Source organism: Trematosphaeria pertusa, assembly GCF_010094035.1.
Source record: "Trematosphaeria pertusa strain CBS 122368 unplaced genomic scaffold BU26scaffold_2, whole genome shotgun sequence".
NCBI lineage: Eukaryota > Fungi > Ascomycota > Dothideomycetes > Pleosporales > Trematosphaeriaceae > Trematosphaeria > Trematosphaeria pertusa.
The window spans coordinates 2,869,891-2,890,385 of NW_022987213.1; the positions used below are offsets into that span (position 1 = coordinate 2,869,891).

The 20,495-nt window shown below is 53.3% G+C and overlaps 10 protein-coding genes across 10 annotated transcripts; 6 read left to right on the forward strand and 4 right to left on the reverse strand.

Moving 5' to 3' along the window:
- Window positions 1-143: 143 nt before the first annotated feature.
- On the forward strand, window positions 144-1,463 carry BU26DRAFT_514879 (nucleoside-diphosphate-sugar epimerase). Its single transcript, XM_033827934.1, has one exon. The coding sequence runs from the start codon at window positions 397-399 to the stop codon at window positions 1,453-1,455; it is 1,059 nt and encodes a 352-aa protein (XP_033690086.1). The 5' UTR covers window positions 144-396; the 3' UTR covers window positions 1,456-1,463.
- Window positions 1,454-2,595, reverse strand: BU26DRAFT_514880 (aldolase). Its single transcript, XM_033827935.1, has one exon. The coding sequence runs from the start codon at window positions 2,469-2,471 to the stop codon at window positions 1,590-1,592; it is 882 nt and encodes a 293-aa protein (XP_033690087.1). The 5' UTR covers window positions 2,472-2,595; the 3' UTR covers window positions 1,454-1,589.
- Window positions 2,596-2,761: 166 nt separating this feature from the next.
- Window positions 2,762-4,653, forward strand: BU26DRAFT_475756 (retrograde regulation protein 2). Its single transcript, XM_033825546.1, has 2 exons — window positions 2,762-4,337; window positions 4,395-4,653. The coding sequence occupies exons 1-2, from the start codon at window positions 3,037-3,039 to the stop codon at window positions 4,561-4,563; spliced, it is 1,470 nt and encodes a 489-aa protein (XP_033690088.1). The 5' UTR covers window positions 2,762-3,036; the 3' UTR covers window positions 4,564-4,653.
- A 229-nt stretch (window positions 4,654-4,882) lies between these two features.
- BU26DRAFT_514882 (putative erythromycin esterase) lies at window positions 4,883-6,511 on the forward strand. The gene is made up of 2 exons (XM_033827936.1): window positions 4,883-5,089; window positions 5,142-6,511. Exons 1-2 carry the CDS (start codon window positions 4,962-4,964, stop codon window positions 6,340-6,342), a joined length of 1,329 nt encoding a protein of 442 aa, XP_033690089.1. The 5' UTR covers window positions 4,883-4,961; the 3' UTR covers window positions 6,343-6,511.
- Window positions 6,402-7,914, reverse strand: BU26DRAFT_514883 (uncharacterized protein). Its single transcript, XM_033827937.1, has 2 exons — window positions 6,860-7,914; window positions 6,402-6,806 (listed from the first exon to the last, which is right to left on the reverse strand). Exons 1-2 carry the CDS (start codon window positions 7,457-7,459, stop codon window positions 6,516-6,518), a joined length of 891 nt encoding a protein of 296 aa, XP_033690090.1. The 5' UTR covers window positions 7,460-7,914; the 3' UTR covers window positions 6,402-6,515.
- A 133-nt stretch (window positions 7,915-8,047) lies between these two features.
- BU26DRAFT_475763 (DNA mismatch repair protein Msh6) lies at window positions 8,048-12,164 on the forward strand. The gene is made up of 5 exons (XM_033825547.1): window positions 8,048-8,419; window positions 8,474-8,511; window positions 8,567-8,741; window positions 8,807-11,211; window positions 11,262-12,164. Exons 1-5 carry the CDS (start codon window positions 8,101-8,103, stop codon window positions 11,943-11,945), a joined length of 3,621 nt encoding a protein of 1,206 aa, XP_033690091.1. The 5' UTR covers window positions 8,048-8,100; the 3' UTR covers window positions 11,946-12,164.
- Window positions 12,165-12,563: 399 nt separating this feature from the next.
- BU26DRAFT_600668 (uncharacterized protein) lies at window positions 12,564-13,297 on the reverse strand. Its single transcript, XM_033835188.1, has 2 exons — window positions 13,117-13,297; window positions 12,564-13,008 (listed from the first exon to the last, which is right to left on the reverse strand). The coding sequence occupies exons 1-2, from the start codon at window positions 13,204-13,206 to the stop codon at window positions 12,595-12,597; spliced, it is 504 nt and encodes a 167-aa protein (XP_033690092.1). The 5' UTR covers window positions 13,207-13,297; the 3' UTR covers window positions 12,564-12,594.
- A 369-nt stretch (window positions 13,298-13,666) lies between these two features.
- BU26DRAFT_600669 (PIG-U-domain-containing protein) lies at window positions 13,667-15,304 on the reverse strand. Its single transcript, XM_033835189.1, has 4 exons — window positions 15,116-15,304; window positions 14,793-15,060; window positions 14,126-14,745; window positions 13,667-14,074 (listed from the first exon to the last, which is right to left on the reverse strand). The coding sequence occupies exons 1-4, from the start codon at window positions 15,255-15,257 to the stop codon at window positions 13,836-13,838; spliced, it is 1,269 nt and encodes a 422-aa protein (XP_033690093.1). The 5' UTR covers window positions 15,258-15,304; the 3' UTR covers window positions 13,667-13,835.
- A 132-nt stretch (window positions 15,305-15,436) lies between these two features.
- BU26DRAFT_475767 (uncharacterized protein) lies at window positions 15,437-17,701 on the forward strand. The gene is made up of 2 exons (XM_033825548.1): window positions 15,437-15,491; window positions 15,540-17,701. The coding sequence occupies exons 1-2, from the start codon at window positions 15,470-15,472 to the stop codon at window positions 17,564-17,566; spliced, it is 2,049 nt and encodes a 682-aa protein (XP_033690094.1). The 5' UTR covers window positions 15,437-15,469; the 3' UTR covers window positions 17,567-17,701.
- A 741-nt stretch (window positions 17,702-18,442) lies between these two features.
- Window positions 18,443-20,244, forward strand: BU26DRAFT_448327 (uncharacterized protein). The gene is made up of 2 exons (XM_033824680.1): window positions 18,443-18,717; window positions 18,767-20,244. Exon 2 carries the CDS (start codon window positions 18,899-18,901, stop codon window positions 19,961-19,963), a length of 1,065 nt encoding a protein of 354 aa, XP_033690095.1. The 5' UTR covers window positions 18,443-18,717; window positions 18,767-18,898; the 3' UTR covers window positions 19,964-20,244.
- Window positions 20,245-20,495: the final 251 nt, after the last annotated feature.

The following is a 20,495-nucleotide window of genomic DNA, read 5'->3' on the forward strand; positions in this document are numbered from 1 at the left end:
ATCGGAACACATTCGTCTGACCGCGGAACGAACTCGCTCTTCTTTCCACCGAGCATGCATGACGCTAAGTGGGTCCGGCGACAAAGCCGATGTCTTCGCACCTCGTCGGACTTCGGCCTGCCGCGCTTCAACCAGCGATGCTTCTCCCCATTGTCGGCGCCTGCGGCGATGGCGAAGAATTCTCGCAAGGTACTGCATGTGCAGCACCCGATGCAGCAGCTGCATGCCGATGCTTTTCCGGAGCATACGCAGTAACAATACCTAGGTATATCTAGGAAGAGTGGTATGGGCTCGCCCGCTTGGCCGTCTATCCACTCATCTCGTCCATGATTCTTGGCCATCGGAACTGCTTCGGAATCTCACAGTCTTTTTGAGCTCAAAATTAGAACAAGTACGATGCGCATCCTCATTACGGGCGCGGCTGGCTTCATCGGCCAGCTTGTCGCAAAGAAGCTCCTCAACGATGAACACAACTCGCACTCACTCATCCTTACCGACATCATCGAGCCTCCTATTCCTTCCGAATCGAGATGTGCGGGCCGAGCGAAAGCCATCAAGGCTGATTTATGCACACAGTCGAGCCTCGTCGTCACCCAGGACATCGAGGCCGTCTACGTCTTCCACGGCATCATGTCCTCAGGCGCTGAGGCGGACTTTGAGCTCGGAATGAAAGCGAACTTCGATGCTACGCGCGCGCTTCTCGAAACTATTAGGAAGACGTGCCCCGGCGCAAGAGTAATTTACGCCTCTAGTCAAGCGGTCTACAACAATTCCGTCACAATGCCCGTCACAGAAGCCCAGATGCCCACGCCGGAGACGAGCTATGGTGCCGAGAAGATGATGTGCGAGTACCTCGTCGCGGAGTACACCCGCCGAGGTTTCATCGATGGGATATCGCTCCGATTTCCCACTGTCTCTGTCAGACCTGGCAAGCCCACAGCAGCGGCGAGCTCGTTTCTCAGTGGCATGATTCGAGAGCCCATGAATGGGGCGAAATGCGTCATTCCGATCGCAGATAGGCAGTGGAGACACTGGCTTTGCTCGCCACGAGTCCTGGTCCGAAATCTGGTCTATTGTGCCATCGAGCTCGATCTTAACAGACTAGCCAAATTCGACCGGAGTCTGAATGTCCCTGGCATCGGTGTATCGATACAAGACATGATGGACTCGCTGGCTAGAGTCGGCGGGAAGGACAAGCTTGACTTGCTTGAGCAGAAGGAAGAGCCCACACTGAAGAAGATTTTATATTCATGGCCCGCGGATTTCGATAACACAAAGGCGTTGGAGCTTGGATTCCAGAGGGATACGGGGTTTGATGAGATCGTGAGGGATTATAAGGAAGGTCTGGCGCCGAAGGTGAACGGGCATGTGAATGGAGAAAGTGTGATCGGAATTTCCGACGAGAAGGCTCTCCCGCTGAAGGTAAATGCGATACAGGTCGAAGCCGCAGTGTGAAGTGGTAGATATATACACTTAGAATATACCATGTCTTCCATAACATCACATCCCCACCATCCACATTTTGCACTATGCACTGGAGTTCAAACATGCACAAATCGCATCTTCAGCACTCCTTTGGCATCAATTTTCTACCACGCCTTTCCCGTCGATCCCATCCAATCCATATGCCTCTCAACTGCTTTTTGCATCTCCAACGTCGCCTCCTCCAGTAAACTTGTCAACGGTGCCGAGCGTGCCTTCTCGGCCATAACCCTTGTAAACTCATTATTCACCGCATCATTCAGGTTAATTTTCGCAACCCCACATTCAATAACACTCCGCAGCATCTTCTCATCACTGAACCACTCCGTCCCAGCGCCGTGCAGCACAAGATCCACTCTATCGCCCACCTTCGCGTACACCCTCTTCAACCTCTCGTAGTCGAGCTGTGGGCCCTTCGGTCCGTATTTCCCGTGCACGTTGCCGAAAGCAGGCGCAAGCCAGTTTATCCCCAGCGAGACAAACTCCTCGGCTTGTTCAGGTGTCGTGAGAATAGCTTCCAGGCCCAGCGCTGAGACGTCCCCTACGCCATCTTCCCCACCGTCGATTCGACCAGGCTCCGCTTCCGTAATAATGCCCCGCTCATTACAATATTTGACAAGCTCCTTCGTTAACCGGAAATTCTCCTCCTTCTCATAATGGCTCATGTCTACCATTATCCCATCAAAGCCGCCCAGGTCCGCAGCTTTCCGCACGATTTCGGGCGTCTGCGCATGGTCCATGTGCACTGCTACTGGGACGCTGGCGTTGTCGGCGGCCTCTTTGGCGGCGTGCACGAGGATGCCGCCCGCGAAGTGAATCGCCCAGGGGAAGAGCTGGATGAGGACGGGGGAGTTTTTGGCTTCCGCGGCTTTTACGCTTGCAATTACTGATTCGATATTGTAGCAGCAGATGGCGGGGACGGCGTATTTGTTCTGCGCGGCGTGGGTGACAATTTTGAGCGCGCGGTTCTGGGAGAGGGAGGGCGCCATGTTGGCGAACGGTTAATGAATGTGAGGGTCAGAGGGATACGAGGAGAAAGATGGGAGATTGGTGGGAGTTTCTAGAGGTCTGGGATTGCCGTTCTTCACGATAGTGATTCAGATCTCAACAGCTTGTAGAGACGAAGTGCTTCGGGCGATCTCATCCCATGTCGGAACGTTTCCGCAATCTATTTCCGAACCGCTGTTCCGCCCGGCCCTTTGGCCGATAGCGGGGTCGGGATCCCCAGCATTCCCGGCCACCACGGCGATGACGCCGATACCTCGCTGCCAGCGCCGACATCAAATTCTGCATGATCAGAACCGTTCGATCGGCGGTTTCCCCAGTCATGTACGACTCCACACTATTCGCCGCTTAAGGTTTCCCCGCAATTGAGATTGGACGGTGTGGATAGCAACCACGAGGCTAGTAAATCAAGCTCGAATCATGCAGATGGTGTATAAAGACTTCCTGCCCAGGGTGTTTGTGGGGCATCATCAACACCGTGGTGTTGGCCAGCGTCCTCGTCTTAGACCCTTCTATCTTTCGGTCCGTTGAGAAGTCCGACCATTTACCATGGCCGAGGACAAAACCTCCATCTCCAAAGTCTCGCTCGAGCAAATCGAAACATCCAGCCCCTCCACGGATATCCCCGAAATCTTGCGCCATTACACCCGCGACGAACTCGCCGCGCTTGAAAAGAAGCTCGTCCGCAAAATCGACGTTCGATCCCTCCCTATCCTAATCATCCTGTTCCTGCTCAACATCCTCGACCGCAATGCCATCGCCAACGCACGCCTGGGTGGGCTTGAGAAGTCGCTGGGTATCACCGATGTGCAGTATCAGACGGCTGTCATGGTGCTTTGGGCTGGTTACATCTCCATGATGGTACCGTCAAACATGCTGCTCTCGATCTCTAAGCCAAGGGTGTATCTGCCGACAGTTGTGATCGTCTGGGGCATCGTCTCAGGTTCGACCGGATTCGTGCAAAACTACAGCGGATTGGTCGCGTTGAGGTTCCTTGTGGGTGTGACAGAGGCCCCATACTTCCCTGGCTGCATCTTCTTTCTTTCTTGCTGGTACCGACGGTCTGAACTCCCGTCCAGAATCGCTACTTTCTACTCCGGATACACCCTCTCGTCTGCCTTCGGAGGGCTGATCGCTGCCGGGATTGTCGATGGAATGGAGGGCGCTGGCGGATATCCCTCGTGGAGATGGATCTTCATTCTCGAAGGCGCGCTCACGGTCATCTTAGCCTTCCTGGGCTACATTCTCCTTCCGAACTATCCCTCGAACACGGCATGGCTCTCCGCAGAAGAAAGCGCTCTAGCAAGATGGCGCCTCAGTCGCGAGGTCGACAGCGAGGAAGATGAGGTCAACGAGTCGGTCTTTGTTGGACTGCGACAAGCTGTGACTGACCCCAAGGTCTATCTCCTGGTCTTCATCCAAACTGCCGCAGTCGTCTCAATGAGTTTCACCTACTTCTTCCCGTCCATCGTCCAAACGCTTGGCTACCCCCGAGTCGAGACGCTCCTCCTAACCGCACCACCCTACATCATGGCTTTTCTCTTCAGTTTGGCCAACTCGTGGCATTCCGGACGCACTGGGCAACACTGCTTCAATATCGTCACTGCCTGCGTTATTTCCGCCTGTGGTCAGATCATCTCCATGTCGACACACAACACCGGCGCCCGCTACTTCGCCATGTTCCTGCAGGCCATGGGATCTTTCTCGGCATTCCAGGTCATTCTTTCGTGGGTCTCCGCGACCATTTCGCGACCGAAGGCTAAGAGGGCTGTTGCGCTTGCTCTGGCGACTGCGGTTTCGAATGCGACGAATATTAGTACCGCGTATCTGTATCCTTCCTGGAATGCTCCGTAAGTTTCACCCTCCTGGCGCGAGAGTATCGAAGTCGCGCTAATCGCGGATTTTAGGCTCTACCGCATGGGGTGCATCGTTCTAACTGTCGCGTTGGTGTGCTGCGCTGTCGCTTCCCTTACGCTGCGATTCTGGCTGCAGAAGTTGAACAAGAAGGCTGACCGAGCTGCTGGCCATGAGGGCATTGAGAATGGCACTGGCGCCCTTTTCCGTTATACCTTGTAAGAGGATGCAGGGGAGTTGGGAAGGAAAACTGTATATATGAATGGTAATGAAGAAAGAAGCGGACATATGCAACTGTCTCTTGTTGCGGCTCGTTCCGTCTACAATGCCCATCCTGAAGTCCTTCGCGTTATTCCAGGTTACCTTCAAGCGAACTTCTCATACTGCTTCGCACCTTCTATGTGATAGACCTGAAGATGTTCGGCTCAATTGCCCAATTTAGCATACCACGGATTCCTCTTTGTTCATATGTTCCGAGGGTGACGTCACTCGTACGATCAGTCCACGGAAGTCACAAACTACAACATAATTATGGCGAAACCGAGGAGAAGTCGCATTAAAGATCAATCTTGTAGCGTTACTCTTACAGTCCACGGCACATGTTCCTCAGACGATCCAGAATGGTGCAATCACTGTCGGAAGTCGTCAAGAGCGCTTGCAAGCCGCTACCGGAGATCGAGAGCAAGTCGTTCGGCTCATTCTTCGATATATTCGCCAATTCAAGAGTGGTGCTCATTGGCGACGCTAGGTACGACTCCGTCGATTCTCTCATTTGGTTGCTGAACTGACACTTGGGCTAGCCATGGAACCTCAGAATTTTACCGCGCCCGAGCAGCCATCACCAAGCGACTCATCGAGCAACACGACTTCAACATCGTCGCGATCGAGGGCGATTGGCCAGACTGCCGCGTAATCGACGACTATGTACGCCAACACCCTAGCTCGAAGGGCAAGACGCCGATACCGGTTTTCAAACACTTCCCCGAGTGGATGTGGCGCAACGAAGAGATGCAAGGCTTCGTTGACTGGCTGCGCGCCCATAATGATGGAATACCTTTGGAGAAGCGAGCAGCACTCTGCGGGCTAGACCTATACAGTATGGGTGAGAGTATCAAGGCTGTGATCCAGTATCTGGAGAAGGTGGACCCGGAGCTGGCGCAAGACGCGAGGAGACGATATGGCTGTCTGCAGCCGTGGGTCAAGGATCCAGCGATGTATGGACGAGCAGCCATGCACAAGGGCTACGCGCCTTGTGAGTCTGGTGTCGTCAAGATGCTCAAGGAGCTCCTCGAGAAGCGTATCGAACTCTCCACCAAAGTCCAGAACGGAGAGAACTTCCTCGATGCGGAGATGAACGCCCGGCTTGTCCGTGATTCGGAGAGATACTATCGGAGCATGTACTGGTCCGACGATTCGTCTTGGAATCTGCGAGACACGCATATGTTCGAAACGCTCAAGAGGCTCTTGAAGGTCAAGGGCGGAAAGGCAGTCGTCTGGGCGCACAGCTCTCACCTAGGCGATGCGCGAGCTACAGGTATGGGTTCCACCAGGGATGAACTCAACCTAGGCCAGCTCTGCCGCGAGAACTTCTCCAACCCGGGCGAGGTCGCCATCATTGGCATGGGAACACACGATGGTGAGGTCGCTGCTGCGGATGCTTGGGACGAGCCCATGCAAGTCATGACCGTCAACCCTTCTCGAAAGGATAGTTGGGAGCGTGTCATGCACGACACGGGTGTTCCATCTTTTCTGCTGGACATGCGGAGCGGATACCAGAAAAAAGAGGTAAGGCAGGCGCTGGAGCAGGAGAAGCTGGAGCGATTCATTGGCGTGATCTATCGACCCAAGACGGAGCGGTGGAGCCATTATGTCGAGTCGATCTTGTCAAGGCAGTTCGATGCGTATGTCTGGTTTGAGAGGACAAGCGCGGTGAAGCCTTTTGAGATCGAGCAACCGGACGAACCAAATTCGAGGAGCGAGACGTATCCATTTGGATACTAGTGGACAAGGTGGACTTGGTTTCACCCGGCGCTTGAAGGGCCTCGAAGGGAAAACATGAGCGGATGGGGAAATAGGGCTCTATTGTATTTTTAGTGTGCATGTGCATGTCAAGAGGGACAAATCTTCCTCGCATAGGAGCTATAAGATTTCGAGCTGTTCATCAGGTCAATCATTTACTTCCTTTCCATGAAGTACTCATGAGCAGGCTTCACCATGTCTTTGACCCCCTTGCCTGTAGCCTCCTTCTTCGCTATCTCTTCCTTCAGCTTGTCGTAAATGGTATCGAGGATCTTCGAATCCCCCGTGCGGATAAACTCTCTCAGCAGGGGAGTGTCCTGCGTTGATCCGTCATGTAAATCCGTGTATATGCTGCGCATCGCAGGCACATCCTCCAGAGAGCGGATATAGTGCGCTCGCACGATCGCCATCCGCCGCTCGATCTCTTGCTTCAGTTTCCTGGCGTTCTGGATCTGGTCAGCTTCCTCATCTCTGGTGCCCACGCAAGAGATATACTGACCGCTACCGTCATACCATAAACGCCCTCAGAAAGCCCATATTGAAACCGCGGCTGCGGGAGGGGCGCATCGCCTCCGAGCCCGATCCGCAGGACCAAATATCCGCCCAGATCCTGATGATCCGACAGTCCGGCGGTTTTCGCCAGCGCAAAGCAATGTTCAAGATGCTTCGCCTGCTTCTCACATGCCTGCCTCATCCCATCTACCTCCCTAAACGCCTCAACCACACCATCCAGCATCCTTCCCACGCGAAATACCTCCTTCTCCCTCAACCTTAGCTGCTCATTGAACTCAGCCTCGATTTGAAGGCGCTCAAAAGCATCTGCCTTCGGAATTGCGCGGCCCGCCAGATCGCGAATAGTCTTCCTGAAGGGGATCTCAGACTCGCACAGTTGTCGGCTGGCGGCGAAGGCGGGCTGGACGAGCTCCCAGGCCTTGATGCTTGCATCGGTGAGATCGTTCATGGCGGTAACGGCGAGGTTGATGGTGCTGGTGAGTTCGGAGGATGGGGAGAGCGAGGAAGCCGGGAGGCAGAAGCTGCGGTGGGAAGGGGTGTAGCTCTGGTCGGGTTTGTGTTCAGGCAATGGGCGTCGGGAAGGCATCGCGTTGGTAGATAAGGTTGAGTGGGTGCTGAGAATGGAGAAGGCCGGCGAGTAGAGTGGGTACGGCGAGGAGACGTTAGGGGTGTTATGAGTGTACGAAGAGCAGGTGAGAGGCTAAAGACTGAGGTAAAAAAATTGAAGGAATTGGTGGGGATTGGTGAGGACTCAAGGGTTTCGACGCGAGTCAAACGAAGCTATTGCCGCTTTCACTCATTGAAGCTCCCGCTATCCGTCTGATATCACAACGAAACAGGTCGCTCAACGCGCGGAAGCCTAAAAGAGTGTTTGCAGCGTTACGTGCAGTCATCTTCGCGCATGCACCCGGAAGTGAGAGGTATGGAATACATTGATGTAAGATACGCAATCAAGATTGCCTGTATGGCTAACTATGCATAGTAAAATACGTGCCCGCGAAGGCCTCTGGAGTGACTGTTAGGCGCGTCGTACTATCTGAGGTAGGAGCGCGAAGGATGTCTCAGGAGTACGTCACGAACGAGACCTAGCGTCGGTTACGTGATCAATCAGCGCTCGGACCACCGCTTTATCGCGGTTCGCGTCGTCTTCGCGTCTCTCCCAGAAATCGTCTCGCTCACACTCTCTTCTCGTCCTTTTCCTCCAATTGCCTCCCCACCTCCGCGAATATGGCTCGCGGGATAGAAGGGAACGAGATGTCGACTCCTCGTTCGTCGTCTCAGAAAAAGCAGCCTCCTTCCGGCTCCCAATCCACGAAGACTCAGAAGTCAATTCTGGGATTCTTCCAGAAGAAGTCCACGAATTCGCCCGGCCCAGCTCCGTCTGCTTCTACACCCGCCAAGAAGACACTTACATCCGCACTATCGAAGAAATTCGATCGATCGGGTCCCGCTGCTCTCACACCTCAACCCAGTGGCGACGCTCCCGAACCCTCGAGTCCTATTCGGCAGGGGCAGGACGCCGGATCAGGAAAGAACAAGGAGAATGGTCTGCCTTCACCTGTCACACCTTCAGACGCGGAAGCTAATCGTGTCTTGTCAGAGGTTGCAGGTGTCACTTTTAGTAGTCCCTCGCGAAAGGTATGTTGTCCTGCACTTTCGAGGCTTGATCTTGATTGCTAACGGCGCCTTCTAGGCTAGAAAGTCCGTTAACTACGCCGAGTCGGACGATGAAGATGACGAAGTCTTCCAGCCAATTGCCAACAATGCTAGGAAAGGCCGAGCTATAAAGAGGAGAAGGGTCGCTCTGGAGGACTCAGAGGACGAGTTCGGCTTAGATGAGGCAACTCAGCAGGCTATGGTCGATGATGGTAAGTGGGAAACCATACTCGGCAGCTTGGAATGCGAGGATGAATGAGTGCTGATCACAGTCCAGATATGGACGATTTCATCGTCCCGGATGACTCCGATGAGGATGCGGTGCTTCCTCAGAAGAGGAAGCGGCAGCAATCGAACAAGTCAAGCAAGAAAGCTACTCCAGCATCCTCTCCCCCTAGACCTGTCAAGGCCGAGGATGATGACGACGACGAAGATATCGCTATGACTGGCACATCAACCGCCCAGCAATGGACGTACGACCCAGAGAACCTCGCTCCCCTCAATCCACGGCCTGCCATGCAGGTAGCTAAGACAAACGCAAAGAAGGGCAAAGAACGTCCGTCAGCTAGTGAGCCTGAGCAGAGATACCCTTGGCTAGCAAATGTTCTCGATACCGACCGCCATCCTCCCGATCACCCAGAGTACGACCCGCGGACCCTATACATACCACCCCTCCAATGGAACAAATTCTCGCCTTTCGAGAAGCAATACTGGGAGATCAAGTCGAAGTTCTGGGATAGCATCGTCTTCTTCAAGAAGGGGAAATTCTACGAGCTATATGAGAAGGATGCCGTCATCGGCCATCAGCTCTTCGACCTCAAACTTACCGACCGCGTCAACATGAGTATGGTAGGCGTACCTGAGGCTTCACTAGATCAGTGGGCCAGCCAGTTCGTCGCAAAGGGCTACAAAGTGGCTCGAGTGGATCAAATGGAGTCTGCTCTCGCTAAGGAGATGCGCGAGCGTGGCGACAAGAAGAGCGCAAAGAAGGGCAAAGAAGACAAAGTCATCCGACGGGAACTGGCCGCTGTGCTCACCTCCGGTACGCTCGTCGATATTGGTATGCTTCAGGACGACATGTCGACCTATTGTATGGCCATCAAAGAGATCGATCGCGATAACCTGCCCGCATTTGGTGTGGCCTTCGTCGATACCGCGACGGCACAGTTTCATTTGTGCGAGTTTACCGACGACATCGATATGACGAAATTCGAGACCCTGATTGCGCAAATGCGGCCTGGCGAGCTGCTCCTGGAGAAGTCTTGCGTTTCGGCGAAGGCTCTGCGGATATTGAAGAACAACACGGGGCCGACAACTATCTGGAATTCTCTCAAGCCTACGAAGGAGTTCTGGCCAGCTGACATAACCATAAGAGAAGTAGAAGCCTCCAGCTACTTCGAATCCCCTACGGAAGATAATATCGAAGCCTGGCCTCCAGTCCTTCGCGAGGCTCGCGACCATGAGCTAGCTATGTCGTCCTTTGGTGCTCTTTTACAATACTTAAGGATGCTCAAGATTGAGCGCGAGCTTGTCACCCTTGGCAACTTTGCCTGGTACGATCCTATCCGAAAGGCGACCAGCTTAGTCCTTGATGGACAAAGCTTGATCAATCTGGAAATATTTGCAAACAGCTTTGACGGGTCAAGCGACGGGACCCTCTTTGCTTTACTAAATCGATGCATCACTCCCTTCGGAAAGCGACTCCTTAGACAGTGGGTTTGCCACCCATTGGCCGATGCGAGGAAGATCAATGCGCGCCTTGATGCCGTTGAAGCATTAAATGCGGACTCCAGCATCACCGACAACTTCACATCATCTCTCAGCAAGTTACCCGATCTTGAGCGGTTGATCTCCCGAGTTCACGCTGGCCGTTGTAAGGCGCAGGACTTCTTGAAGGTCCTTGAAGGCTTCGAGCAGATCGAATACACTGTTGGGCTGCTGAAGCAATTCGGTGAAGGCGAAGGCGTCATTGGGCAGCTCATCTCAGCCATGCCTGACCTTGCCGGCGCTCTAGAAAAATGGAAGACAGCGTTTGATCGCGATGTCGCCAAGTCTGAGGGCATTCTTGTTCCCGCGCCCGGTGTCGAAGAAGACTTCGACAGCAGCCAGCAAGAAATCGACGCTTGCATGGCCAATCTAGATCAACTATTGAAGAAGGCTCGCAAGGAGCTGAACTCTTCGGCAATCCGCTTTCAAGACAATGGCAAGGAGATTTACCAGCTGGAAGTGCCAAAGAAGATCAAAGTCCCGTCGAATTGGGACCAGATGTCTGCTACGGCCAAGGTCACCAGATATTACACGCCTGAGCTTCGCAAGCTTGTTCGAACCCTGCAAGAAGCGCAAGAAACCCATGGTCAGATCGTACGCGACGTAGCAAGCCGCTTCTGCGCCCGATTCGACGAGGACTATGCTACCTGGCTCGCCGCCGTCAAGATCATCGCTCAGCTCGACTGCCTGATCAGTCTTGCGAAGGCATCCGCTTCCCTTGGTGAACCGAGCTGTCGTCCGGTTTTCTCGGAGGCCAAACGCACTGTTGTGAAGTTCGAAGAGCTCCGTCATCCGTGCATGCTGAACACTGTCGATGATTTCATCCCCAACGATATCAAGCTCGGTGGCGATTCTCCGAGCATTGATCTCCTTACTGGTGCCAACGCGGCCGGTAAATCAACCATCCTTCGAATGGTGAGTTGCATCACTTTATACACTCATAGACAATGCTAACCCCTTGATAGACGTGTATAGCGGTCATCATGGCTCAGGTCGGCTGTTATATCCCATGTACATCTGCCACACTCACTCCGGTCGATCGAATTATGTCCCGTCTAGGAGCGAATGACAATATCTTCGCGTCGCAATCTACCTTCTTCGTCGAGCTTTCGGAAACACAAAAGATCCTCTCCGAAGCTACTCCCCGCTCCCTCGTCATTCTCGACGAGCTGGGTCGCGGTACCTCCTCGTACGATGGCGTCGCTGTTGCCCAAGCCGTCCTCCATGACATTAGCTCACGTGTAGGATGCGTCGGCTTCTTCGCTACGCACTACCGCTCCCTTGCCAAAGAATTCGAAGCGCATCCTGAAGTCGCGAATAAGCGCATGCGTATTCACGTCGACGATGAATCGAAGTCCATCACATTCCTGTACAAGTTGGAAGAGGGTGTTGCTGAGGGCAGTTTCGGTATGCACTGTGCCGCCATGTGCGGGATTCCGAGCAAAGTTATCGAGAATGCGGAGGTGGCTGCCCGCGAATGGGAGCATACCTCGCGCTTGGGCGAGCGAATGGAGGTCAAGAAAGAGGAGGGTGGTGTGTATATTCCGCTCGGTATGCAGAGTGATGTTGCCTGGGCTCTACGGGAGGGCCTTGAGGGTGTGGGAGAGAGGGCGCTTGATGTGCTTCGCGAAGCTATCGCCGCGTTGTGAGACCAAGGATGTGAGAAAAGAAGGTGTAATAGTGCTACTCATTTCTTTGGTCCGACATTTTGGAGTCTACGGCCGGTATATGTATCGGGAGGCATTACTAATTCTGGAATTTTGGCAAGGATATGGATTGGTAGGGCGTACTTGGACTTCGATCTGGTGTATCAAGCACCGCTGTAATCATATGCTGCTAGCTAGCGAAAAGCATCGTTTGTGTCTGTCTCACGCCGATTCTCATAGCATCTGTATTCGGCTGTGCAAAGCTCAGCGTGAAGCCCTTCAACGTGTTCGTATAACATCCGCCGGCCGAGTGATGCTCATAGCATCGCGCGATGTTCCTACGCGGGCTTAGTCAAGCGTGGTTACAGATAGTGTGAAAACCTTCCGAAGGCTTTGGTGCAGGAGATGGACACCAACACAATGGAGGCATAATCATGCAGCAATATCATCGAGAAGGCGAATAGGATCCAATTCTCCCTATGAACGCCGATCTCCAGTCTGAAAGCAACTCCCGCCATCCAGCCCACGCATTCAGACCGCGCAAAAGTCAGCCCAATGGCCTTCAAACCCGATGAAGCAGATCCAATTTCCCATTCCCCAAAGCATAGTCCCTGAAGAAGTCCTTCCAAAAGGACGCAGGACAGAGAAGACTTCAGATGACATCGCCATCGCGCTCCTCGTACGCTCCATGCCTTTCTTCACCGAGGTAGTCAGTTAGGTCCCTGACGAGCTCGCCAGCTTCCTCCTTCTTAATACGCACGTTGGTGAACTCTCCATCCTCGTCGTCGGACTCAGCGCGGGCCTTGTTGCCTCCTGCCTTCTTGCTCTTCTTCGTGGGGGGCTCCTCATTGTTGGGACCGGCAGCGTTGCGCTTCTTGGCGCTTGACTTTGGAGTCTTGGGGGCAGTCGGTTTCTTGGGCGTGCCGGCCGGAGTAACGGTGGCGCCGTTGTCATTGCCCTGGATAGAAGCGGCGTGGACCTTGAGCTTCCGCTTTATGTTTCCCATGATGACGCCCGCGCTGCCCTTGGTGTACCCGGCTAGGCCGGCGAGCTTCTCGATGTTGATCTAGAGGCTGTTAGTGAAAGCCATTTTGGTCATGTGGAAACGGAAGTCTGGAAGCCCTTCAGAGGGCATTTCACCAGTCACGGTATGTGACGTGCGGTAAGGACGTACTTTCGGTTCGGTCTCCATGCACTGCCACGCCAGAGCGAGGACCTCCATCTCACGCGAGGAGAAGCTGACAGACTGGTCGTCTTTGGCCATGGTGACGGTGGATAGCGTGTTTGCAGATGGAGCTTGAAAGGCGGCTAGACTGGTGTTGCAAAGCGAGCTGCTAGGCGTCGTTGCGTTGCTGATGTGTGGAGTAGAAGGGTTGGAGCAAGAGACTCGAAAGCAGTGAGGAAGGCTGTATTTGTACCCAACTAGCGCGGGCGAAAGTCCGCACTAATATGAAGTGAAAGAACATTTTTTAGGCGGCTTTGTGTTGCGGTGAGGAGTCGTAGCAGTGGAGGTGAAAGCGAATACAAAAAGCTTAATTTTTACTATTTTGAGTACAATTGTGGCACTGTAATGAAGAGATAAGGCAAGCGGTGTGCTGATTCGGCCAGGAATGTCGTACGACAAGCCCGTCTGCTCATTTCGACCCGAAGTGGTGATCTGTCGCATTGGGCATGTCGCGCTGTCACGTGTTGACGGCTCCGGCCCCTGTGGCGTCTGCTGTGTTACGGAACTCATTAGAGGTTAGCAGCTCTGTACACGCGGTCCTAGATTACTTCAAGAGCTCATCCACAGGCTGACAAGTGGGTACTGAGCTTGATGGAAAGGACGGCTGGAAGACAGGGTGTAAGTGGGCTTTTTGTACTTGTCATGCCTGTTCATCAGTTTGATCATTTCTATATGCGTTTCACCTCTTCGCCCCGCAATTCAGGTCTCTCGACATCCAGCTCATCCCTTAATGCCGCATACAGCGAGTCTCCAACAATGATCGACAAGCCCAAGCTCCAAACCAACGTAATGGCATAGAAGAAATTGGCATTCCCAGAGCCGGCGTAGATCCACAGATGGTAGAAGGCAGGACCGAGAAACGATGCGTAGAGGATGCTCGCTGAAGCCAGAAACGTGTACCGCATTACTGGTTAATGTCAATCGATGGACATTTGGGAAGACTTGGGGAGGCACTTACATGGGAACAGATGCCTGAAAAGGGGCACCAGTGAAAGGTACAAAGTTGCATCAGCGATGCTAGGGTATGGCGTGAAAATAGCGAAGATGCCTGTCAATGTGGTAGCAACAAATAAGGGCTGCTTGCGAAGCCGAATTGTGAGACCTGGCATGTAGGATGCAACGTGAAGCCAGAAGACGCCCAAGAAGAACTCCCTAAAGGAGTCGAACATCTCGGTAAAAAAGTACCACCACAGGCCCACATTGGGTGTGAGGTCAGGTAGAAGAAGTCGCACGCCGTATGTCGCCGCTAGGAAGTCCCACGATCCCGTAAGAAGCGCCGACACGAAGAGCAACGCACAGACTGCTGCAGCCAGACCGAGTGTATGTACCACCGAGAATAGGAAGGGGCTAGGAGCAGACTTCGTTTTCGAGGCACGGGCGTCGTATAGGAGAACCAGGAGCGGCGGAAAGAGAAGGAGCGGGTGCATGGCCAGGTACGATGCGAAGGACAGAGCGAGCACGAAGGTAAAGCTAGCTCCCTGCGACGCTTTCGCCATGGCTGTGAGGATGAAGAGGTTCGTCAAGGCCGACGTGGAGCGAGCAATGCATGTCGCGACCGTGAAAGGGTTGAACAAAAAGCTTCTGGCAATTAGCTTGAGGCTCCTAGGTGGTCCAGGTAGACGTACCCTGCCGCAATGGCCACACTGCTCCAACGCAAGTCTTTCCGCGAAGATTTGAACAGCCGAGTCACAACTGACTGCCCGCTCTCTGCAATTTGAGCCAGAGCAAGAGCGCTCAACAAGTCCACCATGGTGAAGAGCACACTCGTCGCGAAAGGGTAGTATGACGGATTCGGCAGGAGTGAGAATAGCGGGAGAAGGAGGGGTGCCTGGTGGTACACGCCTCCGTCGTACGGCGAGACATTGTGCGTATAGAGGAAGAGGCCTTCTTGGACTGTATGAATTCAGTGAGTATATCTCCTCAATAATGCTTGGGGTGAGCCACTCACGTCTCTTGAAGCTCGTTACAGGCGTGGAGACCTCAACGCGGCCAGCGAGGCGGTTCGGTAATGACGGGAATGCAGTGAACAAAAGCAACCTCACTGCCGCAGCAGATCCAAAGAGGAGTGCCTTTTGCTGGTCGAGCGGCATCCTGAGGAACTACCGCAATATTCGATCCATGCTCGATTGTGACGCTGTGTCAACATAGAGGTGTACTTGCCGCGGTGGACCCTTGCCAAGGCCGCTCTCGGGAAAACGTTACGCCTAATTCTCGGGCCGACCTCAAGACCGAGAACTTTTTTCGTCCCGCAGCTACATTCGAAATCTTAGGCAGTGCCGTCGACTTTGAGTAGCAGCAGACAATGGGCCGAATCAAGAAGAAAGGTAAAAAATGCGCCTTCGATCTGTATAACGCACGCTGAATGCCTTCAGGGATCTCTGGCGCGGCCAAAAATTACATCACCCGGTCGCGCGCAGTTAAGAAGCTTCAGATTTCACTCCCAGACTTCCGACGGCTATGTATCTTCAAGGGTATCTATCCGCGTGAGCCTCGCAAGAAGAAGAAGGTCTCGAAGGGATCAACTGCCGCGACCACATTCTACTATACCAAAGACGTCCAGTACCTGCTTCATGAGCCCCTCCTCGCAAAGTTTCGCGAACATAAAGCCGTAGCGAAAAAGATTGCTCGAGCACTCGGTCGGGGAGAAGCTGGAGATGCTGCGCGATTGGAAAAGAATCTCATTCCTAAGATCAAGCTCGATCATCTTGTCAAGGAGCGATATCCGACCTTTATCGACGCTTTACGCGACCTGGACGATGCCCTCTCGATGCTTTTCCTCTTCGCCAGCCTCCCGTCTAGCCAACATGTGCCAGCGAAAACGATCAGCCTTTGCCAGCGGTTATGCCACGAGTTCGAGCACTACGTCATCGTCTCCCATTCCCTCCGCAAGTCGTTCCTGTCGATAAAAGGTATATACTACCAAGCAACGATACAAGGGCAGGATATACTTTGGCTGGTACCGTATCGATTTGTGCAGAGAACAGGCGGGGATATCGACTTCCGTATAATGGGTACATTCGTTGAATTCTACACCACGCTGCTCGGATTCGTCAATTACCGCCTATACACGTCAATTGGGCTTGTGTACCCTCCCAAATTCAATGCGAAAGTCGATGAACAAGGCGGCGAGCTAGGTGCTTTCCAATTAGAGGGCAAAGGTGTTTCTACGAATGGGAATACCACCAATGGCGACAAACCAGTCGTTGTGAACCCAGAAGCCCAAGCAATAGCGGACAAGATTGCAACTCTTCCAGGCACCGAAGAGGCAGAATCCGAGACAGAAGCCCTTGCTCCAGTTGACGGCGACGAGGAGGAGAACACCGAGGGCATCGACAAGTTCGAGACGACGGCTCCGGATGCAGACATTCTGCCTCAACCGCAGGTCACAGGTGCAGAGGCTGCCTCACTGTTTGCAGGAATGGTCTTCTATATATCTAGGGAGGCACCAAAAGCTCCGCTTGAGTTCATATTGCCAGCCTTCGGTTGCAAGCGCGTTGGGTGGGATGCCAGTCTTGGTGATGGCGCATACACAACGAACGAATCCGACCCATCAATAACTCACCAAATCGTCGATCGACCCGCTCTTTCCGATGCAGAGGCCATGGCCGTTCCCGAGACAACAAACGGTGGCGCGGCTGCCTTCAAGGCGCAATGGCCACGATCAACCATGCCCGGGCGGACCTACGTACAGCCGCAGTGGGTTTGGGATTGTATCAATCAGGGCAAATTGCTGCGTCCGGATATCTATGCCCCTGGCGCTGAGCTGCCCCCGCACCTTAGTCCTTGGGTGAAGCCTAAGAAAGGAGAATACGATCCGAACCTTCCTTTGCAGCTTCAGGAGCCAGAGGTAGAGGCTCTCGAGGAGGTCGAGGAGGACGAAGAGGACGAAGAGGCAGCATCAGATGCGAAGGACGCGTCTTCGATTGAGAGTGGAGACGATATGGCTGCGATCGTAGACCGAGATAGCTCCGTTGAAGCCGGAGAAGGCATGGACGTGGTAAGCTCGGCAGATGAGGAAGAAGACTCCGAAAGCGATGCCGATGCCGGTGCCGATGAGTGGGAAGGCTTCGAATCCGACGCCGAGTCCGACGTATCAGAGGGTGAGGCAGCCCGAATACGGCATCAACGCGAGCTGGAAGCGGAAGCTACAGGCATGGCCATCGAACCAGAGGCTCAGACGACGAAGTCCAAGAATGCTGCCTTGCGCAAGAAGGCTGTAAAGAAGCGGCGTGAAGAGGAAGAGGAGAGGGAAAGGCAGAAAATGATGCTTTCAAACAAGAAGCGAAAGCTGCTCAAGCGGATTGAATACGGATCCAACAAGCGGGATACCGAAGCCGAAAATCTGAGGCGGAAGAGGCGGCGTATAGAAAAAGCGAAGGCTGCTGCGAATGCCGTATGAATCCGCGGGTTGGTGTTTGGTCTGGCATCTGGAGGCGTTTAGGGTGCAGAGGCATTTCAGGATCCTAAAAACGGTTGTTCGTGTATATGCTTATGATTCTTGTAACCTTCCTCCCTATGCTCGGACTTGAGCAATGACACGCTCTCTGAACGCGGTGACCCACTCGCTCCTTGTAGTGCCTCGTTATAATTGCCGTGATAAGGATGGATCCAAAAACAAGGCTTACCACTTCCAGAACTCTTTACCCTTTCCGAGGTGTGGAAAGCAGCATTGCAGCCCACCAGCCTTCAAACTCGTTGAGCATACCACTTAGGTTCGCTACCATTTGCTAGCCCATCCTCTGTACGTGTGTTTTCCCCGAGCTTTGCTCTTGGTTGTCGTTGCGGTGTCCAGCCAATCACGAATGAGCCGCACAGACCGCCAGTGAACCTCGATCATTCCTCTCGCCACTGCCGGCCCACCTTCTAGTCATCGTTCAGCATGTTCTCCCGAATGATTCCAATCCTTTCTGCCTAGTGGATGGCTGTTGCAGGCCTGATGCTCGGTTTTATTCCCTCTCTGGCCGCTAGAGAAGGGCGTTGTTGCAGAGGATTGTGGCGCAGGTCCGTTACATGTCAGAGGCAGATGACTCAACGAACGCCAACGGGGGTATAACATTCTCGCGTGTCGTCCTCTGCCCTGCCTCCAGAGCTTTTACCACTATATTATCGATATCTCTAAATCCTGTCTACTACCTCGTTTCCAGCTTCCAAGACTCTATCTCCGCCACCATGACCGTCTAACTCCCAGCCCACAAACGGCAAGTTTTCGCGCGGATCCAACTTTGCTTTAGCCATCGTGGAGTCCCTCGACACATTATACGCCATGGCGTGAACATACGTGCAGCCCTGTTCTGCAGGGCAGAATCCTAGTAGGTACAGAAGCCTCTCGCTCCCGCATCCACCTAAGGACCGCAGGTTTACCAGATTAGTACTTCGCGAGAAGATGCGAGAATAGCATCACGCAGCCTAGAATATCCAAGCGCACTTTCGCAACTCTGGTTCGAGATGCATCGTGCCGACCCGTTTCCGAAGAACCACCGTGCGTACGGCAAACCTTAAAATTTTCTGGTGGGAATATTCAGTTTTTTGAGAAGTTATATTTCCCGCAAGGTACTTTGATCCTTTCACGTGTGTAAAGACGAGGCTAAATACCTTCAAGGCGATTTGCGCAATTCGGACAATTCATGCACTGCAGGAGGAGCCATCACGTGATTGGCTATTCATTTGCTATTGTGAAGCTCACACAATAGCATTGTCATCGCTCGCTTGTGGTCACCCAACCTTCAGCATAATGGACGATTACCTTCTCGCTCAACTGCAACGAAACTCTTCCTCCTCACATCTCAATATTCGAAGCTCGTTCAACCTCAGCAACGCAGAGCAGCTCAATATACCACATCTAATACCCCTTGCAATCCTCATAGCCTCCTCCACAATGGAGCCCCATCAACTCCTTCCCGCCCTCCCACCTGAACTTCGCAACCTCGTTTTCGCTCACACGATCTCCGAAGCCAATCCCGCAACAAATACCGGCCTCCCCTTCAAGCAGAAAGTCTACGACTCCAAGCAAACCAAAGTCGTCATCGTCCCCGTCCACCACGGCAACACCGCGCTCCTCGCCCTCAATGAAGCCAACTTCTCAGAAGCCGAAGAATATCTCTCTTGGCTATTAACAAACGCCATCGAACTGCGTATCGCGGTGCTCTTCAAAGGCGACGCAAACGCCTTCGTTCAGGAGCACTGGGACCAGAAAATACAGGCGCATTTGAAGAACCTGGTCAAAAAATGGCCATGGTTGGGGAAGGTGGTGCGGTACGATGTGCGGATTGTGTGGGAGCCGACTGCGTGGAAGAGGAGCAAGAGGAAGAAGACAGTAGGGGCGATTGCGGCGAGCATGGTGGAGGTGCTGATTGGCGCGATGGATGGAGATTTGAAGAGAAAAAGGGGGGTTGTGAAGGCGGGATTGCATGTTCGGGATTTCGTCGCACATGACTACGTCTACCATGCCCAAGAGTTGGGGTTGAAGGATTTCCTTGCGCCGAAGGGCGATGCAGTTAACACGCAAGTTCGAGAGGTTTGCATTGCGCCGGATGGGTTGGGTGCTCTGGGACCGAAGCTTCCTCCACATCTAAGATCTCTTCCGGATTTGAACGAAGAGAAGGACTTGCTTGTTGAGGAGAAGGGAATTGTGGAATGGGGGCTCTGCATGAAGGGTCGCTTGCTTCTGCGGAGGGAGGTTGAGCTAGGAAAGGCAGCCGCGAAGAGTGAGACCGGGGAATGTTCGGGGCAAGGGGATCCTGCGGAGAGGACGTATCTGGTTCTGATGAAAGAATGTTTAGGTGCTGGGGAGGAGTAAGGACTCTATTCGCTGATGGAACAAGAATGGATAGATAGCCATCTTCGAGGGTGAAGGACAAAGCAGTTGCCGGTGCGAACCTCGGTACAGTCGTCAGTACGCTACAATATCCACTACCGTCAAAAACCCGCCCAAGAATTTGTAGCTCCTGCCACATTTTGCTCAAGCTCGGTAAATGTATTCATATGGTTCCAGCATAAAATCTAGGGACGGGCTGTTACCCTGATATTAGCTGATCGCCAAGCACGGTATTTAGAAAGACAGAGAAGAGTATAATCCACCAGACGAGATTCAGATTCAGCGGCAAAAGAGCGTGTGGCTGAAGGAGATGCCGCCCATGAATGATTCATGAATTCAAGCAGCTCACAATCTGCACTGAGGCCGCCTCCATGGTGTCGACGAGATTGTCGAGGACGTTCTCGCCATGCTAGAAGAGCGATGCTCTTGGTAGTACCTATGGTGAGCTCAAGAGCTTGTGATATCTCGTAGTTGTAGTGCAGTGTTGATGCGGTTTCCGGTGATTTATACCACG

Bases quoted from the DNA above. Each gene is read 5' to 3' on its own strand.
- BU26DRAFT_514880 (XM_033827935.1), bottom strand. From the start codon at position 2,471: ATGGCGCCCTCCCTCTCCCAGAACCGCGCGCTCAAAATTGTCACCCAC.
- BU26DRAFT_600668 (XM_033835188.1), bottom strand. From the start codon at position 13,206: ATGGCCAAAGACGACCAGTCTGTCAGCTTCTCCTCGCGTGAGATGGAG. The intron at 13,009-13,116 runs GTACGTCCTTAC...AACAGCCTCTAG, and splicing joins GCATGGAGACCGAACCGAAA to ATCAACATCGAGAAGCTCGC.
- BU26DRAFT_475763 (XM_033825547.1), top strand. From the start codon at position 8,101: ATGGCTCGCGGGATAGAAGGGAACGAGATGTCGACTCCTCGTTCGTCG. The intron at 8,420-8,473 runs GTCTGCCTTCAC...GTGTCTTGTCAG, and splicing joins AGGAAAGAACAAGGAGAATG to AGGTTGCAGGTGTCACTTTT. The intron at 8,512-8,566 runs GTATGTTGTCCT...GGCGCCTTCTAG, and splicing joins TTAGTAGTCCCTCGCGAAAG to GCTAGAAAGTCCGTTAACTA.
- BU26DRAFT_475767 (XM_033825548.1), top strand. From the start codon at position 15,470: ATGGGCCGAATCAAGAAGAAAG. The intron at 15,492-15,539 runs GTAAAAAATGCG...GAATGCCTTCAG, and splicing joins GGGCCGAATCAAGAAGAAAG to GGATCTCTGGCGCGGCCAAA.
- BU26DRAFT_514882 (XM_033827936.1), top strand. From the start codon at position 4,962: ATGGTGCAATCACTGTCGGAAGTCGTCAAGAGCGCTTGCAAGCCGCTA. The intron at 5,090-5,141 runs GTACGACTCCGT...CACTTGGGCTAG, and splicing joins GTGCTCATTGGCGACGCTAG to CCATGGAACCTCAGAATTTT.
- BU26DRAFT_514883 (XM_033827937.1), bottom strand. From the start codon at position 7,459: ATGCCTTCCCGACGCCCATTGCCTGAACACAAACCCGACCAGAGCTAC. The intron at 6,807-6,859 runs GTCAGTATATCT...GACCAGATCCAG, and splicing joins TTTATGGTATGACGGTAGCG to AACGCCAGGAAACTGAAGCA.
- BU26DRAFT_475756 (XM_033825546.1), top strand. From the start codon at position 3,037: ATGGCCGAGGACAAAACCTCCATCTCCAAAGTCTCGCTCGAGCAAATC. The intron at 4,338-4,394 runs GTAAGTTTCACC...CGCGGATTTTAG, and splicing joins TATCCTTCCTGGAATGCTCC to GCTCTACCGCATGGGGTGCA.
- BU26DRAFT_600669 (XM_033835189.1), bottom strand. From the start codon at position 15,257: ATGCCGCTCGACCAGCAAAAGGCACTCCTCTTTGGATCTGCTGCGGCA. The intron at 14,746-14,792 runs GTACGTCTACCT...AATTGCCAGAAG, and splicing joins AGTGTGGCCATTGCGGCAGG to CTTTTTGTTCAACCCTTTCA. The intron at 14,075-14,125 runs GTAAGTGCCTCC...GACATTAACCAG, and splicing joins TTTCAGGCATCTGTTCCCAT to TAATGCGGTACACGTTTCTG.
- BU26DRAFT_514879 (XM_033827934.1), top strand. From the start codon at position 397: ATGCGCATCCTCATTACGGGCGCGGCTGGCTTCATCGGCCAGCTTGTC.
- BU26DRAFT_448327 (XM_033824680.1), top strand. From the start codon at position 18,899: ATGGACGATTACCTTCTCGCTCAACTGCAACGAAACTCTTCCTCCTCA.